A 20,032-nucleotide genomic window follows, 5' to 3' on the forward strand; every position below is an offset into this window, starting at 1 on the left:
GGACGTAGTGACAAGCTGCCAACCAAATCCAAGCCTTGGATGTGAGGAGAGGGGTTACACGGTTTGACCATGACAAGAACCTTAGACTAAGGTGAAGAGCCCTTGCAGCAAATGGACGAATCTGTACAAGATTTTTCGGCCTTTTCCTTGGGGCCCTTGGGAAAAGTAGGACAACATGATGTTTCAAATTTAAAGATTAAATTCCAAAAAAGAAAGGCACAGTGACCATAGTCATAACACAAACATGGAAATCTTTTGTAGTTAAATCAACTATCTTTTATTTTTTTTTCTAAGCTCATAGCACGAGTACAACAAAAATATTACATTCATCAATTGCAAATCCAAGCTTTTTGACCAAATAGGTCTGCGACAAAATTAAACAGTGGTTGAGAACTATTGATTCCTTAACTAACAGAAAATAAAGACAGATATTCAAAAAATCTATTAGGCAGTGCCATTAGGACGTTTGGCAGAACCTCCAGCTGGGTTGAGCTCATCCCAGGCTTCAATCCATGTGACCATGGCATCCCCTAACTTGACAAAGTAAGGGTCTACCTTCCCAAGCTTTTCCTTGACTAGCTTGGCCAGCTCAACATAGCATTTTTGAACAGTGGTGCAATCCTTTGGAAGGGAAACTGATTGGAAGAATGGGATAATCTCTTCCTGCCAGAAGATGCCATTGTATTCCTTCTTTAGGTTCACAAAGGGGTTACTAGCTTTGCTGTGCCAAATGTATGGCAAACCTGTCTTCACTCCCAATCCCAGATGGTCGCATGTCACCTACATGATCACCCATCAAACACCCATCATTGGCAATTTTTTTTATTTTTTTTAGTACTTCACTATTATTATGTTGTCATTCATTCTTAAAGGTTTCTTTTTTGTTCTTAGGATTTTTGAAAATTTAACCAACTGCTATAATGCTGGAAAGATCACAAGAAAATATGAAAGCAGAACAAATTGCACATGAAATATTGAGGAAAGGAAGCTGATCCCACACCTTGACACACCAGCCAGCCCACATATCGTCGTAGCGTCCAATAGGCTGACCATCACCCATGAGTCCGAAGTACATGGCAGGGCCAATGAGATCACGGTCAAATGCCAGATTCATACCACACATGGGGAACAAGGTGCCCTTTGGAATGGTCAAAACAGCATCCACAAACCTGATAGAACCATTGACATGTAAATTGCAATTATATTAACATCAAATGAAGTTTCTAGGCTTCTAGTTGAGGAGAAATCGCATACCTAGTATTCCTCTCAAGTGGCTTCACGAGCTGTGTTGGTGCATCATAATCTGGGATGTTGAGCCACAAACCATGAGAAACAGCAGTAGGAACACCCTCACGGAGACTGAAAGGGTATCCACGCACATAATCTGCACCTTCACGGAACGGGTCATACAGGGTGTTGAAAAAAAAGGGAGTGGATGGGGAAAGAAGGTTCTTAATGTGCTGCTCAAGTGCATTGATCTGTTTGCCAGATGGGTCCTTAGCAACCTAAGCATCAATAAGAATTTCGGAAAAGTCAGTTTCAAGAGATCGTTCAATCAGTAAATAGGAATATTATAACACTAGTAAACAAAACTACTTCAACATAAAAAAATAAAAAATAAAATAAAAAAGCACATGCCAATGCATAAAAAATATCAATCATCTGACTAACAAGTAATCAAATTGAAATAAGAACGATTCTTAGCATCACTAGTCAGGTCAATCATCTGGTGAAGCAAATTGTTTAAGCCCAATGAAATAATTATCAGCCACTTTTGATAGAACATATGGAAATATATCAACCAAAAGACAGACCCTTAAATCTAATCAACTAGCTTGAATCTGGAAGTTAATAAAAACTAAACATCATAATCTTCATACAGTCATGGCTTACAATTATATCGACAGAGTCATTTGGTGATCATCCACTTTTAGCCATTTCAAGGCCGGTATACCAATTGGATGGTCTGCTAGCATGCAAGCAAGAAATGGAGTAAAGTTCTCTTTTCGGTGGGAAAGGTTATCATCATAGGAGGAGCATCTAGTACATTATAGGTTGCCTCTCTCCAAGTCGATCTATTAGCTGTGATTGCTTATCAACCAGGACCCACCAAAGGGACAAAAAATAAAACCGATGACCCAATTCATATGAACGTATTGTAGGAACAAATGATGATACAATTATGAACAAGATTTCAAAATGCTACAGCTGTATATCACATTTATCAATTAGAAATGCATCTTCCCTTGACAAGGGCATTAGTGAAATTGGAAAAACAATTATATGTGTGGTTGAGAGAAGGAAGCAACATATTAATCCAAACAAAGAATTTCAAGATCTCATCAGCCATCCTCAGTTTTAAGACTTAAGTCAATTATTAGTAGAAGCTATAGCTTGCAGACAAATAAGTCAAATTTACCAGATCTCTGATCTCAAATTAGGCAATAGCTTACAAATCAGGAGAGATCTTAAAGTAATTGCATCACTGATCCTTACTATAATTCATATAAAATAACAAAGTTGGAATTTGAAACCAAATTCCAAAGACCCAGTCCCCAATTCCACGAAAAATCGGAAGTAAATGCAAGATATTCAAATTCCATAAAGTTCGAGTTCGAAACCAAATCCAGCAGAATGCAAAGAAACGAAGGATAAGCACAGTTGAAGGACAATGCAGATTCAAACTGATACCACAATTGCACGCAAATAATATTTACATAACGGGTCAAAATAAAAAAAGTCCATACACTGCAAGAAAAAGACAATCCACTCGATTTTCTCACCAACCAAGCAACTTAGTCGAAGACAAAGAGACACCAAGATCCAAACTTTGCGGCATAAAAGCGAAAACACAGATAGAAAACAGCAAGAGGAGAAGGAAAAAAACACTTACAAAGCAGTCATCATCAATAGTGAAGATGTACTTCTTCTTGGAGACCATGTAGCCGAAGCAACGGCAAGCAGAGTCCTTGAAGGAAATGCAAGAGGCCTTGGGGCCCAGAATCTTGTTAATATCATTGCGATTGTAGAGCTCATAGTCGAAGCCATCTGGGACCTTGATGGTCTTCGAAGGATCACCATCCTGAACGATGATCAGATGATACGGCTGAAAAAACGGCCGCCACATTTCGAGGAAGTCGAGGTTCCTGATAGTGGGGATCACGATGTCAAGCTCGTCCTTGAGGAGAGGCGTGGCGGTCGACGATGGCGCAGCCATTGTGAAGAGGGAAAGAGGCCGAGTTCTAACGTTCTAGAGAGAGGTGGAGGTGATGGTGCTGGTAGTAGTAAAGAATGGTGGAAGGAGGGAGGCAATGGTCGTGGTCTTATAAATAAGGAGTACGTAGTGGCACGTGCGACGTCGGTGGTCTCGGCACGAGTGGCGCGCCCGGGGGATGGGTGTCGGTGAGTGGGACTCTTTCAAAAAAATCGCCGCTGATATTGGTCTGCCTTGCGTTTATGTTCAAAAATGGCAATTCTTTTGATGCATTCCATGTGTATCGTGCACTACCGCCGCGTCGCCATTCACTTAAAGGGTTCGGAGCTTTTACATGATCAAATGGCTGTGAGTCGTCTGATCCAGTGGCCCTGTTTGTGAAGGTGGGATAAGGTTCTGATTGAAATATTATGGTCATGGATGGAAACTATGAAGGCATATAGGGGGATAATCATTGCATGGCGCCACTTCCTTTTGACTTCGGCATTGGAGACTTGTGAGTTGTGAGTAGTTGTGAATGTGTTCAGTGGATATCCCATTTTGATTTATGTTACATTATTTTATTTAATTTTTTAATAATTTATTGTGTGAGTGCAAGGCAAAATTCTCTGCACATCCATCTCAATTAAGAATTTTTTAATCTTGAACTTTAATGTTATCCAAAATTATACTTTTGGACATCATTTAAATTGTTCTTAAATATTTTTTAACTATCTTTATAATAAATTTTTGTTCAAAATTTACATAAATCACAAACTCTAAAATATATTCATTTGGTACAATAAATGCATATAGCATATTCGGGCAATACTTGGATAAGGTATACCAGGACAAAAATATTTTAAAAAGTCATGTCAATTTTGTATTTTTAATAAAAAAACATTAAAATCTATTTTATTTTATATAAGAAGATTAATTAATATGTTCAAAATTAATGCCTAAAATACATTTATTTTAATTTTTTATAAATTTAAAAAAATAATCTAGTGTTATATATGTAGAAATAATATATTTTCATCATTTTTCATTTAAATTTTTTTCTTCTCTATTCACATCTTCTTCTTTCAATTGAATTGTTCAAAATAAGTGTAATTTCCATAATTTCAAAAAGCAGAGGTAAAAGCTTTTTCTTTATATTAATGATTTAAGGTTTGTATTTTATATTTTATTCTTTTGGATTTATACATGCACATCTTCTCATGTTCATAATAGAATATCTTATGAGAAAAAACTAGTAAAATACCCTATGAGTTATGGAATGATTATGCACCTAACAAGCATACTTGAAAGTGTAAGGTCTGGTACAATTACAACTTATAGGTTTTTAATTATTAAATCAGAAAACAATCTCATAGAAGTGAACTCCATAATGGAAACAAAGAAAGTTGATTTCTTTGAAAATGTATTTCTTATGAAATTGAGTGGTGAAGAAACAAATTTAGAGAATAATTAGAGACAAGTCTAATGAATCTTCTAAAATTGAACTAAGAAGAAGTAAAAGAGATGAGAAAGAAACAAATGTTAAAAATGATTTCTACACCTTTCTAATATATGAGAACTTTAGATTCTTCAAAGAAGCTATAACTTCTTTAGACACACCATTATGAAAACAGACCATTAACAATGAAATCAAATTGATCATGTGTAAACCATACATGGGAGATAGTAGATTTATGCCATAGTGAAAAGACTATAGGTTGTAAGTGGATGCTTCAAAAAAACATTAGAGTGAGATGGGTCCATAAAGAAGTACAAAGCATCCATAATAATCAAAGGTTTTAAACAAAGGGTATATATTATTTTGACACCTTTTCCCACATGACCATGATTTCCTCAATTAGAGTTTTGTTACCTCTAGCTTTCATTTATAATTTGGTAAACACTAGATGATGCTAAGATTGTGTTCTTGAATGGGGAATTGGAAATGAAAATAAAAATTTATATAGACCAACCTAAGGGTTGTGTGGTTCTAGGAGAAGAATGAAAGGTGTGTGTGGACTAGTTATATCACTATATGGGTTAATGTTATGATAGAACCCTTTAAAGTATAACATAACATAACATAACAAATGAGTTTTAGCTTTCACTATTCAATCCTTAATTAAATTAATATTTATTTGAACATTCATACCTATATCACTTGCATTATACATAACTAGGATGTATTAAAGTTGTGTAAAATATTTAAGTCATAAGTTCCTTGCAAGTTGATGAGTAATTTATAGTCAATCCATGGTCTCAAACAATTCATCAAGGTTGTAGTGCACTAACTCTTAATTAGAGAGATAACTTATCTTGGTCATCGAGATAAGTTTTTCACGAAGAGTGCACTATTGTGTATGGTTTACATATTGAAAAATATCTACAGTAATTCATAATATTTGCTAGTGAATTGTCTTGATTTCATCAAGCTAATAATTGTATGGATTCTCAACCTTAAAAGAATATTGAACCACTATTGTAATCTTTAATAACTTTGACCTATGCGTGAGGCTCTAAGGTAGTCATATATTCCCTATTGATTGAGTCACTATTGACTAAAGTAGGTGATGATAGGTATTCTCAATAGAGATACCATGATATCTCATGGGATTGAGACAATGTGTTCTCTTATGTGATTCTAAGGATTTATAACATAAAATTTATGACACTACAATAATTTCTTAAGAGGGATTTAGCATATGTCATTTGTGGATCTAAGTATATCAATTCATCACAAAATAGGAAGATCTAAGACTTAATGATGGTAGAGATAATCTTGATAGGTTTATAACTTCCATCTCATTAAATTATGAACACCAGTACATGGTAAGTCCACATACAGTGGATATTAGGTTATGGATACTAATCTACTTACATGAGAAACACCTCTTGACGATTAAGACAAATCATTCTTCCAATTAGAAGGTAGTGCACTATAATTTTAAAAGGATTGTCTAAGTCCATGAACCAATTATAAACAACTTATCAACTTATAAGGAACTTATAACTTAGATCTTTTATATAATTCCTGATACACTCAAGTCATATACAATGCAAGTGATGTAGGCTTGAATGCTCAAATTAATTATAATGCATAAATTGCATAGTAAAGGGATACCAAAATCATGAATATAAATTAATTTTATTTATTGTTACATCATGTCATTCTTTTTAGGGTTCCATCCTAACATGCACATGATTTCAACCAAATATTTCAAAGTTGCAATTATTTAATTTTAAATTTAACTTCTTTTTTTTATTAGCTTTAAGTTTAGTTGAGTCATTCTCAGTTAGAGATAAATCTATTCCTTGGTCAAAGCGTTTAGTGGGCTGAATTGGTATAACTACATTTTAACTTGATTTATTTATGTTTGAGCCATTCAACATTTTTAAGAGAGTTATATTAGAACTCTGCCTATAAAAGCCTCTCCTTAGAGTTACTCGAGAAATCACTTCCTCCTAATCTAATGTTTCCATCTTTGCCACTTCTCTATCTTTGGTGACTCTACTTCTTTGTTTTTTATAATTGCTATAGCCCATCATTTTGATCCACTATTACAGTCCATTCTATGGTTCCACTTTACTTGCTTGAAATCCTTTGCCTTTAACACTACTATTACTAAGTTTTCCTTTGACACTACTACAACCAAGTTCATCATTGACATTTCTACAACCAAGTTCACCATTGACATTGTAGCCAAGTTCACCCTACTACAACCATACCAATTGTTGCACTCTTCTTGTAGCCATATATACTATTGCAAGCTTCCTATAGTCAACCTTCAAATTTGAGTTGTATTGTACCTCATCCAAGGAATGCACCTTAAATAAGGCTTTTGGTTATTAAATATTAGAGGTAGGACACTAGTTCCCTATTGTACCAATATTGATCTCTAAGGAAAGTAGGGATGGCAACGGGGCGGGTTCGAGACGGGTCGCCCCCATCCCAATCCCGCCCCATTTATTCAAAATAATTTTCATCTCTGTCCCATTTAAAAAATTAAATGGGGAGGATATCATAAATTCTCATACCCATCTCACCCCGCACTATTTAACTTTTTTTTTAATTTTAATTTTTTTTAAAAAAAAATTACTTCAAATTTTTTTAATTACATTAAAATAAATATATTTTATAAATAATTAAATTATTATATTTTTTATAACTTATTTTATTAAAAATATTTTTTTATTATTTATATATTAAAAATAGTAAAATAAAAATTAATTTAATTTAATTTTAAATTAAATTAATTTTATATATAATTGGGGTGGGCGGGGCGGGGCGGGGCGGGGCAATACCCGAACCTACCCCGGGTATTAAAAAAATTCTCAAATCCGTTTATTAAAATTGAACCCCGTCCCATTAGGGACAAGACGGGGCAGGTACTCGAAAAAAAACCCGTCCCATTGCCATCCCTAAAGGAAAGTGGATCTACTTCAAGGACAATGTTTTGTCATGCCATAGTCGTGATCATCCAATAAATATCTAAACCCTCTTTCCTTTTCTTGTTTATTGGTGTTTTAAGCTTAGTTTTAGCCCTCTAGAACATTCAGAAAACAACATAATTAACTTCTTCACTTGAGCTAAATCTCTTCTATGCTTAAGCAATAAATATCTAAACTCTCTTTCCTTTCCTTATTTAGGGTGTTTTAAGCCTAGTTTTAGCTCTCTAGAACATTCAAAAAGCAATATAATTAACTTCTTCACTTGAGCTAAATCTCTTCTTTGCTTGAGCAAACTTGCTGCTCCTCTCAATTTCACCTCAACGAACCTATCCTCTACCTAAGTAAACCTAGTTATGGCTCACTTTGCTTTAACTCTTCTTCCATTTTCTCTATCCCTACTCTATTACAACACATCATGGCTTCTCAGTACTCGTTTGCTCTTCCACTCTTTTTAGATAATTCAAAATCACATTTAATGCCACCTCTTTAGTTCTCATTTCTTGTCTTGTATTATTTCTCAAGAATAACATATTAGTCCAACTAGTATCTTAGCAAAGTTCAAGTTAAGAGTGATAATTTGTATGGTATTGGATGCTCAAAACTTAGCTTCCTTACAACTAATTGATTTTCTGTTGAAATGGTCAAGACTTGTGACCATAGCAATTGATGCAAGAGCTAGGTCATGGTTTCAAGTCTTAAAAGCATCATGTTGAGGAAGGTTATTAGATTTGCAAAATGTCAATACTTATAATTTGATGACATGAGAGTTAGAAATTTCAATATGAGAGATACAAACCCATATAAGTTTCACAATACAATTTCTAGAAAAGAGTTTTGTAATTACTATAGTGACAAGGCTTGGCAAAAGATACCTAGAAAATAATCCTTTAATAATTAAGGTGACAAAGCAGTCATTCTATTTGTTATTTAAATTACAACAATACAAGAAATATTCTTTTAGCATAAAAAAAATAAATAAATAAAAATTTGAAGGAAAATAAGAAGTTTTGACCAAATTTAGAAGGCAATTTTAAAAGTTGAAAAATCATATATATAATGTTTCTTAAAGAAGCATTTGATAGGTAATTCTCCCAAAGACATTTTTAAAGAAGACACTCCTATTAAAAATGTTTTGAACAGAAATACTATCAAACAAACTTTTGAATGCATGTTATGACACAATCTGATTGCTAACCAACCCTACGTAATCTCTTGAAGGAAAGAGTCGGTGATGTACAAATGTCGGTCACGATTCCAAGTTTTATTATGACAATAGACCTGGGGTAAAAAGGTGAAAGCAAAATAAATTGGGTGCTTGACATAAAGCCAAGTGGTCCAAGTGGTACGTTCATAAGCCCATGATGTCAAGCCTTTAATGGGCCACTACATGGATCGGCAACTTACCACTAAGAAGGTGGGGTAAGTCCATATTCAACTATGCCACCATTTGAGTCCTTTGCTATCCCTCTTAATTTTCATTTTCATTTTCCTTATTGCTTGACCACCAACCATTGCAATCCTCATTGGGGATGTGCATTTTATTTTTATTTTCATTTTTATGAATACGTGTAGAATTGAGGCAGAAAAAGGATTGGTGGTGCATGCAGCCTTGGGGTGGCAGCAGTGGTACCACAAGGGAGGAGTGGGTTGAAAACTTGAAATTGTTAATGAAAGGGACATATCTTGAGTGCGGGCGATTGATCATTCATCTTTAGTCTTCACCATGAGTTGTAATAATTGGACCTTTCATCCTATGGGCCTCATCATCCTCAATTTTCAACTGACTTGTGACTTTCATTTTTATTTTTATTTTCAACTTTTAATGGCCAGCTTGGATTCTCTTACTTTAATGATAAAGCTTCGGCAAATCTTGACCTATTTGACTTTAAAAACACTTTTTTTAATTTTAAAAATATTATTGTTTTAAAATAAACATGAAGTAGACAACAACTGGAAATTATTTTCACCTATGACAATGATTCTCTAGGTTTTGCTTCCTTTGCACAAAAACATGCTGGGCCCAAACTTTCAAGTCCCATTTAAGGCCCTTCATTTTGGGCCATCATTTTGACCTGGGTCCAAGTAAGGGTAGAACTTTATGGGCTTTTCCTGGTTCAGGGGACCCAAAAAAAGGGGGGTCTGTATGATGAATGATGTTGAAGCTGATGGTGAATTTGCTTTAATAAAAGAAGAAAACCCAGAAGTTGGGCATGGACAGCTTTTTTATTGCCTAAAAAACTTATTTCTTACTGTCAAAAGAATGAGAGAAAATTCATTACAAGTGTGTTAGAAGGAGGCAATGGATATTCCCATATACACAGAACATAATGGAAAATCTAGATCCATTTAAGTTTCTAATATGTTAGAAAATTATTGTACATCCATATTGCTTTCACATGCTCTATATTTTTCTTCTGTACATACATAGGTTAGTCAGTAAGCTGAGACCCTAATGTGTAGTCCATTTGGTGCTTCAACTCTTGGAAACTTCATTAGCTTATCTCCCCCAACTTCTTCCCATCTGCAACCAAATGATAGTGAATTCAATAACCAAGTTTTCTAGCCAACCAAACAGCAGGCAAAAAGAATAAGGCCCACTACTTCACCTGTATCTTGTTACAAAGTAGTGAAGGAATGTAGAAATTTCAGCTATTCCCAGTTCCTTTCCGGGACACTGCCTGGTGCCTCCTCCAAATAGTAGGAAGTAGTTTTGGGACTCTAAGCTCTTGTCCTGCATTCACCAATCCCTTTTAAATACCGATACTCAACAATTAGGCAAAGAAGATACGATAACTATATTCAAGTCCACTAACCAGCCATCTCCAAGGGTTGAAAGCTAACGGGTCGGGGTATAGCAAGGGGTCATAGTTGATCTCCCTGGTATAAACATATATTCTCCAGCCTTTTGGAATCACAAATCCTGAAGACAAAAAAGAAGGCACACATAAATATAAGGTATTGCAGATAAGAAAAGGGTTCACCTATAGGTGAGAAAATGCAGTAATTTTTTAGGTAATTCCATTGGAGCAAAAGAAGGGAGATCGGTCTAAGGCCTAGCTGGATTGGTAGGTATGCCATGTGGATTGTGATAGGGTAGGGTCCACTGAGGAAGATGACCTCATGTCCATTATATGTTCTGCATTTTTTTTGTGAAAAGAGTGCCAAAAGGAGTAGCTACCTCCAAAACTTCTCCTTGAGCCCATAAAGACTCATCAAGGTGGATAGAACCAAAAGATATTATGGTGTTTGTGAATTATGGTTTGAGTCTGCTCAACTCACCATTCAGTTCCATGTCTTTGGTGGTTTTCCTCAAAACCCCATTAACAATTGTAGCCAGTCTGGAGGTCTCAAAGATCACCTGCACAAGAATAAAGCAGAGTTAAATCTAATTTACTCAAACTTTCTGTATGTGGAAAATTGAAAAAACGGATCATGTTGCAGCCAAATTTGGATATTTCTTACAGCTCGGGTGAAGCGCATCAACTTGTAGTCATTCCAGTCAATGGGATCCTCTGGCCTTTTCCTTTCCCTGATTGCCAAATGTTCTTTCTGCAGAGATTAAAATCAAGTCAGGATCATAGGCACTAGAGTAGAAAAACATGAAGATATCAAGATACAAAAAAAAAATTGTCACTCACTCTGAGTTCATCAAGAACTCTTGGGTGGTCATGGAGATACTTGACAGCCATCATGGAAGTGGTGGAAACAGTCTCGTAACCCGAATACAGAATTGTGATTATGAGATCAATTATCTCTTCATCGCTTAGTTTATATCGATTTTCATTAGTTCTCATTAGGCAACCAAGCATGTCATTGTGGGTTTCCTGGGAAGCTTTTCTCTCCTCTATGAGTTGTCTCAACATGCCAACAATATTCTTCCTTGCCTGTGAAAGCGAAACATCCCAATTATGCAAAACTTCCATGAAAATTAAAAGATAGGAAACACAAAAATGGTGGGCAATTTACTTGGAACCCGCGGCGGTAATTTGTGCCAGGAAGGTCAATAGGCAGAGAAATGGTTCCCAACACCAGCTTGAAAAACTCTGGCATAAACTCCTTAGATATTGTGCCGGATTCAATACCGGCAATCTGCTTGAGAGAAGAGAGAAGTGCCATCTGCAGAAAAAGCAATGGAACAAATGGAAATTAGAATGAAAAACTTCAAAAATTCCAGAGGGTTTTTTAATGATTGATACAAACCTCTTTGGTTTTCTCCTGGATGTTGATGATTTTGGTATCCCATTTGTTCAGATGGGATCTCATGAACTCATCTATCTTTGGTAAAAGCTGGCCTCTTATCATGGTGGGGCTAATGAGAGCTAGAAGTGCCCCTCTCATGTACTTGTGAGTGGAGCCATGGACAGCTGCAATGTTGCATTTTCCCAGGATATCTAACATGGACTGTGGGTAGCCAGGAACCAGGCCTTTTGCTTCATTCATTAGGATGTATCTGTTGAGCTCTGGATCCATGGAGACTGTGGTAGGACAACCCAATAAATGGGATTTGAAAAATTTTCCATACCTGTTACAGAAAAATTAAAGAAAATTATATTCATACTAAACCATTCATTCTTAAAAATATATACATATATATCTATACAGAGGATAAACATCAAGAATGATCAGTGATTTTCAGGGTAAAATTACTAGAAACCTAAAAGGAACTGCACTTTTTGAACATCTCTGTATTAATTGGCCTGTGTTCACTATGAAATCTAGGCACTCAAAGCCAAAGAAAAAACAAAAATTGAGTTTAATTTTTACAAGCTCTTATTAGTATCAATGAATCAAAATAGAAAGAGAGAAATAAGTCACTTGGGATTAATGAGTACTTGTGAGTTCTCAAAAGGGGGTTTTACTAGGCCACCACCTATAAATGAATAGGGTGCCCTAAAAATACCATCTGTTCCTTTGAGCTAAAACAGCATAAACCATGAAAACCACTTGAAAAGTGGTAAGCACCTATCATAAGGGAGCACAAACCAGAAACTGGTGACCCTGAAAGCAGCAAAAGGAGGAAGAAAGAAACAGGGTAAAACCCAGTAAGATCCGTCTGAAAGTGAAGAAACTAAAGAAAACAAGAATCACCTTGCTCTCTGGTTTTTCATGAAGCTTGGGCCTTGCTTAAGAAACTCAGTGGTCTCCCCAAAGACTGGCCAACCCATTGTACCTGGGGGCAATCCTTTCTTCCTGTACCTCACCTCATTCCATCTCAACAAAGCAGTGCAAATACAGAGCCCAATAAGAACCACACCAAAAACCGCCATGAAAACAGCCATTGATGCTCCCAAGAAGCTCCAACCAGTGATCAGAGAGAGCTGTAAATGGTATGGGCTTGCTCTAGTTTAAGTCAGTCAGAAGTGTATATATAGACCTGAGGACTACCATATGTGCAGAGGGTGTGAGGCCACATAGGCCAAACCATGCAAGGTGCCCCCTACTAGGGAGGGACCCTCTCTCAGACCCCCAGAGCCCACCCCACCCCCCTCAAGTAATAGAAGCACCCTCACCCAAAATCTCAACTTTTCTTCTCAATTTTTAACTATTTCTCCACCCGGTTTGGAAATATCAGACTATGAAAATCTTTTGCCTTGAAAATAAAATGACATGTAATTTTCAATTTTGTACAAAATTAGAATTTTCATTAAATTATTTGAGTATTCAGTATTTTAATTTTTGGGTTTTTTTTTTAAACTGAACCCAAAAGATAAATTTTGGTAACATATAAAAATACACAACAATTTAAATTGATCATATGATTAAAAAATTTCATGTCTATTACATGTAGGTTTAATTGATCATTTATTGCCATATGTGTCCCCTTCTTCCCTGGTTTTAGTAGAAAGAAGAGAAGAAAAGAAGCCAAGGAAAGGGGGCACATGGTGAGCAGGGGATTGGAGCTAAAAAGAAAAGGGAATTTCCCCGAGGCAGAGTCCTTCACATGTCTGGCAACAAGATCTGCTTATGGAATTTACCAAAATCGCTACAAGACAGGGGTCTTGGTTATCATGTGACTAAGAGCTGGTTCCATTCTAGTGCAAGTATGCAACCGTGCAAGTTTGAAAGATGAGATACTGAGAGCCTGCCCCCACTTTGTGGCAGTTGGAAACTTGGAACTTCTGCTCTGTAATTCCTTCATAACCATCACTATACTATTGACTTTTCTGTGTTGCTCTCTGCTAGTTGCTTTACCCAACTGGATTCCCAAAACTACCCACTCAATCTCAATCATTACTAATCCTCACTTTCTCCATTTTACTGTATCAATACAACATACAACAATGAAACACTCTCTCATATGTTTGTGACGGTGGGGACTTCTGATTACAGCCTAACAGCCTAATGTTTGACAATGGGGAAAACAGCTCATCTTTCTCCTCATTACGCCCTATTTGGGAGTGTGATTACGAGCATATTAAAAAGAATTAATTTATAATTAAATATTAATTAATAAAGTATTTATCAAATGAGTAAGTAAATAGAATCGAAATATAAAGGTATAAATAAATGAGACCCGATACAAATGAATAGGACTCGAACTCCATCTACGAGCCATATCATATAATCAGTGCTAATTCTTAATCAAATAAAGTTGTGAATTGATCCAATAATCGCAAGGACAAAAACAAATACGTGTAAACTTTAAACGTCGGCCTGAGTCTGAAACTTTGAATCGGGCATGAAATGAGATAAATGTTGGAGTTTTGGGGTAATCACATCAATTGACCTGGAAATGATTGAAGATTTGGAGTCTTGCCTTTTGTAAACTCCAAGGCCCAAAATGCCCTTCACTCGGTTGTGCATTTTTCAGATGATGAAAACCTTCAATGATTGCTATTAATCTCTTCTCAATCCCGCAGTTTGTGGGTGACTCCCTCGTTAACTCCACATTCCCGGAATGTTCTTATGCAACCTCACTGCATGCCAAATTCTCACCAACAATTGAAGACACAAACGGTTCATACACATCAACACTAACCTTTTCGGTTAGTTTATGAGAAGTGTGAGGAAAAATAAGAAATGAAAAATAAATAAAAATAATAATTTTAAAGTTAATAAATGATTTTTATATATTTTTTTTAACTCGTTTTTTTTTCTTTTATATATAAGTAAATAATTTTAAAAATATATAAAATTTTAATTAATTTTAATTATAATTAATTTTTTATGATATTTTTTTTTTCCTTGAAACCAAATATAGTATAAAACCATCTTCTTTTAAATTTTTTATTATTTACTATTTATTTATTTATTGTCAGTTACTAATAGGACTGATGATATGCAATTATCATTTTGTTTTATTTATAATGCATTTGGTGGTGATTAAAAAAAAATATTTTTGAACTTTCTAATATTTGAAAATTTTTATTTTTTTAAGTATTATAAAAACTAAAAATACTTTATAAAAACACTTTTTAAAATTTATGTCAAATCACATAATATAGTAACTTTTAAATTACAAGTAAATAATAATAAAAATTCAAATAGAAATAACATGTATTATGATTTAATATAGGAAAATTACAAAATATTAAGATTTTGTTTGCTTTGAGAAAAGGCTACAGAAAATGAGTTTTTTATATTTAGTTTATCATTAAAAAAATATAAAAGAAAATTAATATACTTAAAATTAGTTAGAACTTATATATTTTTTAAATTATTTAATTTTTATTGGATGAAAAAAAAAACAAACTAAGATGAGTTTCAAAAATTATATAAAATAATTTTTTTTTTTATTCTTCATTTTTTTTTTCCTTCTATGTTTCCTTCTACTTTCTTTGATTACCAAAAAGTGCTAAAGAAAAAAATTTAAAAAAACTAATTCAGGTTTAATTTTACTATGAAAAATATAATTAAAATAAATGAAAATTTTATATATTTCCAAATTATTTAATCTATATAAAAGAGAAAAATTCAATAAAATAGTATATAAAAATAATTTTTTAACCTTAAATCTATTTTTTATTTTTCTTCAATTTTTCCCTTATGCTTTTTTTTTATTCACATTTTTCCTTTAATGTTTTAGAATCAAACACAATCCTTATAATTTTTTTTTCATTAAAGTTTTGTAGCTTAGTTAATAATATTCATGCATGATTACATTCTTGATATTTCAGTACCTTATTTATATTTTATATCGTGGATAATATTTTTCCTATCCAATTCATAGCGAGGGGCTGTGAGATTTGAGAGCAATAGCTTGATGGGATAAATAAATAAATAAATAAAATAAAAGTATGAATATGTTTTTGACTTTATGTTGAAGGTGATAGCTTGTCTTGGGGTGAGTAAAAAGGTTGATTGGATGGAGACTTGTACAAAGCGTGGATCCATGGCGAGATCCTCCGATAGGGATTGGACATTCTTGATACACTCCTCCTTTTCCCTTTTATTAACACCTTTCTCTCCTTTTTTTCATTTATTTATTTATTTATTTATTTTACCTTCTTTCTTTCTGTTTCTTTTAGTTCTACTGACACTTCAGTTTTCAATTATTATTTTTTTTAGAAAAAAAATTATATTATAAAAAATAGCATAAAATATTAAAAATAAATAAATAAATTTTAATTAGTTGATGTATGAGATATGGTTTGGCTAGTTTTCTTTTTCTATACTGAGAAACTAAGTGAAAATTACAGAGGAATATTTTGACTTATTGTACCACGTACCTTACTAGATTCCCACTCAAAAATTGAAATAATGGAAACTTTTTTACTTTTGCCGCTGAAAAAGGAAAAATTTTCTTTTACTCATTTAGAATTTTTGTATTTTATGGGAAAAAGACATTCTCCATATCTTCTTAATGGATTTGTATTATATCGTGAAGAAATAATATCACCAAAACTTAAAAAATAAAAAAATAAAAAAAGTACTAGAGGAAAAAAAATAGAAGAAAAGAAAAAAAATTGATTTATTTTTTTATATAATAAATAAATAATATACACATACATACATTTTTAAATATTTTTAAAAATAATTTTTTTGTTTAAATATTTTTATTCCTCCTATTAATATTTTTTTTTTAGAAACTAAACATAATCCAAATGTGGTGAAACTTTTCATGTGAAGTGTTTTTAAGGTGTTGTATAATATTGATTTGATATTTTTATTTAAGTTCCATAGATTTATGGTTTGTTAGGTTAATTTGTTAATAAGTAATATATAACAAATAAATGGTTATTTAATTAAAAGGGTTTTGGTTTGATTTTGATAAAAATATTTTTTTTATAAAAATATTTTTTTTTAAGTATGTATATAAGTGTTTGACATAATTAAAGATATTTATATTAAAAATTAGTTAGGTGATGTTTGTGTTTTTGACTTTTTGCTGAAAGTAATTTATTTTTAAAATTTAGGTAATTTGTTTTTTCTATTTTTTCATTATTTATTATAAACTTTTTACTAAATAAAAAAAAGTCAAAATATGTAATATTTTTTAAATAGAAAAAATAACATATTGATTTTTCTTTACTTTTTAATATTTAATAAAAATAAAATACTATAAAAACAAATAACTTAATATTTAATATTATTAAATATTAATATTTTATTTAAAATTAAGTAAAAAGACAAACATCACATTCCTAATAAAAACACGAAAATGATAAATAGTGGGTTAGGGGTGAAACAATTAATTCAAAAATAAAAAACATAAGGTCCAGAAATGTGAAATCCAAACCAAAAAAGTTAAAGAAGTGGGGATGATATGATCAAAGGCGGATAAAACAGACCATCAAGATGGGGACCGGAAAGGTCGGAAGGGCCAATGAGAGGGAGACAAGTGGACAATCAGAGCATTCAAATCAGGAATGAAAAGCTGATTTAATGAATCAGCACACGTGCACACTGGTTGGTGAGTGACATATGGCATAATTGGGCACCTTATGGGTATATTTCAGAAATTCTTTTTGCCTTCCCAAAAATAAAAAACTAGAAATAAAAAATTGTTTACAAAAAAAAAGGGAAGACGAAATTGGAGAGAAATATTGCCGACACGAATGGGGATATTCATCAGAAATAATGGATGATGAAATTGAATAAATAAAAGTGAGATGTAAGTGGGGCAAGTTTTGAAGAAGAAGAAGGGGGAGAGAGAGAGAGAGAGAGAGAGAGAGAGAGAGATGTGTGACTGGAAATGATATGATAATGGAGGTGCACGGAAGGTGCAGAAAGGATACATTTGGTGGGGTTGGAAGAAAACGTCAGTTATATAATATATTATGAGAGAGAGAGAGAAAAAGGGAGAAAGAGAGAGAGAGAGAGAGAGAGGGAGAGAGGGAGAGAAGAATGTCCGTGTCTAGCCACACGCACACATGCAGCCGAACGCAGTTTGGTTTGATTAATAAAAAAGTAGTGATGTACATTGAAACCTCCAGTTGCACGAGGGCCTCTCTTTTGTTTTCTTCTGCTGCACTCGCTCTCCCTCTCTCTTTCCTCCCTCCAACAACATTATTGCCAACATGTACATGCATACATCTATGCCTATCCCCTGCGTATATAATAATATATCAGATGTATCATCATCTCCTCCGGTCCTCCCCTTCACCTTCCCTTTTCGTTTTTATTTTTCCCTTACTGCTTTAACCAATATTAATTAATTTTAAATACCATTGATATAGTAGAGAGCATGGGATTAATAGTCTAACCACAAAGTTTTTATTTAATAACACCCTACAAAACATTATCAAAATTATTGTAACGCATACTATATATTTCTTACGATAATACCAATTAAATTCAATAACTTGTCACAAACAACATGAGCAATATTCACTCCAATTATTTATGATAAATATATGATTTTTTTTTAAAAAAAAAACAAGTATAATTGAATTTTGAATGGTCAATGAGTTTGAATTATGAACAATCTCAATCAACAATTATTGAGCAATAATTCAGGGTGGTAGCTTTTTATTTTTATTTTTTTATTGAGTGATTTGTATGGTCAAAATTATATTTCTTACAATAATATTAATTATTAAAAATTCAATAACTTGTCATGAAAAACATGGGCAATATTTTCTAGGACGCGAGTTGACTTGCTTTTTGGGGTACGTCCTAAGGGCCTTTGCTCCCATTCTCCAAATCCGATTTTTTTTTATTAAAATTATAATTGAATTTCGAATGTTGAAAGGGTTTGAATGATGAACAATCTCAATCAACGATTATTGAGCAATGATTCAAGGTGGTAGGTTTTTTAAAAATAAAAAATAAAAAAATGAGTGATTTATATGGTGAGAAATGGAATTGGGTGGCGAAACATATCGAATAGAGAGATATTCATGTTGTAGAGTTGACTTGACATGTCGTTTCGGTTTGACGACATTCAATGCCTATCTATCCGTGTCTTGGACTTAGCAATTAATTTTTCGCGTTAAATGTACTTCCAATCTTTTCTATTGGAATTAATGTTCATATGGTTTTTATTTTGAAAAACAAAAAATTATTTAAAAAAAAATTTCCAGAGAGATCCTTAACTATTTAATATGTTGGAAGGAATATTAAAATAATAATATCCAAAATAAATAATATTACTTATTTTAAATTTAAAATATGTTTGATAATGATTTTAAAAAATGTTTCTAATCTTTTTAACATTTGATTTATATAAATTTTCAAATATTAAAAATATTAGAAACATTTTATAAAATCATTATCAAACAAACTCTTAATAAATAAAAATTATCGTATGTTTGCTCATAATTCCTTCCTTTAAAATATTTTTTCATTTTTAATCTAAATCCATGTTAAACATGTTTCTTTAAAAATATAGACGGGTAATCTAAAAAATAAAAAACTTTACTTCAACTTTAACTTTCAATTAAAACAAAAAAAAACAAAAAATTATACCCTGTCATACTCAAATCATCTTCAAGATCCAAACGAATCTCAAAAAATCAAGTAAAAAAAAAAAAAAAAAAAGAGCACGTTATACATAACATAATGAATTAGTTCATTATAAAGCATTGCCAACTAATCAAAGGGATGGACCACCCTGATTTAGTCTTTCCCATTGTCGGCCAAAAACACAGAATAAGAACATGGAGAAACATGGTGGTATAAAAATGAAAGGTTTGTGCAGAATATAGCAAGGAATGCCACCTAATTAAGGACTCTATCCCCTATGTTTGCTTCTTCATTGTCCCCTTTGGAATGGAAGTTCCCCTACCTCCGTATTCAAATTCAAATTCAAATTCTCTGCCCTTGTTCTGCTTTTTAATGTATCTATTTTTTGTCACTTGCTAGATTTTTGCCCATATGTCTCTACATGTCTCTAAATTTTAACATCAATTTATAATATAAATGTACATCATGTGGGTAGGAATTAGGGTACACCCTTTCCTTATCCATTTTAAATACGAATACTTGTACATTTGTTTTTTTTTTGTA

At 33.0% G+C, this 20,032-nt stretch overlaps 2 protein-coding genes across 2 annotated transcripts; both read right to left on the bottom strand.

Annotated features, from left to right (window-relative positions):
* Positions 1–253: 253 nt before the first annotated feature.
* On the bottom strand, positions 254–3,326 carry LOC100248032 (UDP-arabinopyranose mutase 3). The gene is made up of 4 exons (XM_002281320.4): positions 2,894–3,326; positions 1,255–1,505; positions 1,001–1,169; positions 254–780 (listed from the first exon to the last, which is right to left on the bottom strand). The coding sequence occupies exons 1-4, from the start codon at positions 3,215–3,217 to the stop codon at positions 445–447; spliced, it is 1,080 nt and encodes a 359-aa protein (XP_002281356.1). The 5' UTR covers positions 3,218–3,326; the 3' UTR covers positions 254–444.
* Positions 3,327–9,967: 6,641 nt separating this feature from the next.
* On the bottom strand, positions 9,968–12,971 carry BR6OX1 (brassinosteroid-6-oxidase). Its single transcript, NM_001280960.1, is given in 9 exon segments — positions 9,968–10,163; positions 10,249–10,373; positions 10,456–10,562; positions 10,922–11,000; positions 11,105–11,191; positions 11,281–11,526; positions 11,609–11,758; positions 11,843–12,164; positions 12,731–12,971. Coding segments are annotated over 9 exon segments (1,383 nt in total). The 5' UTR covers positions 12,910–12,971; the 3' UTR covers positions 9,968–10,075.
* Between the last annotated feature and the right edge of the window lie 7,061 nt (positions 12,972–20,032).

The sequence above is a fragment of the Vitis vinifera genome, chromosome 14 (genome assembly GCF_030704535.1).
Source record: "Vitis vinifera cultivar Pinot Noir 40024 chromosome 14, ASM3070453v1".
Taxonomy (NCBI): Eukaryota; Viridiplantae; Streptophyta; class Magnoliopsida; order Vitales; family Vitaceae; genus Vitis; species Vitis vinifera.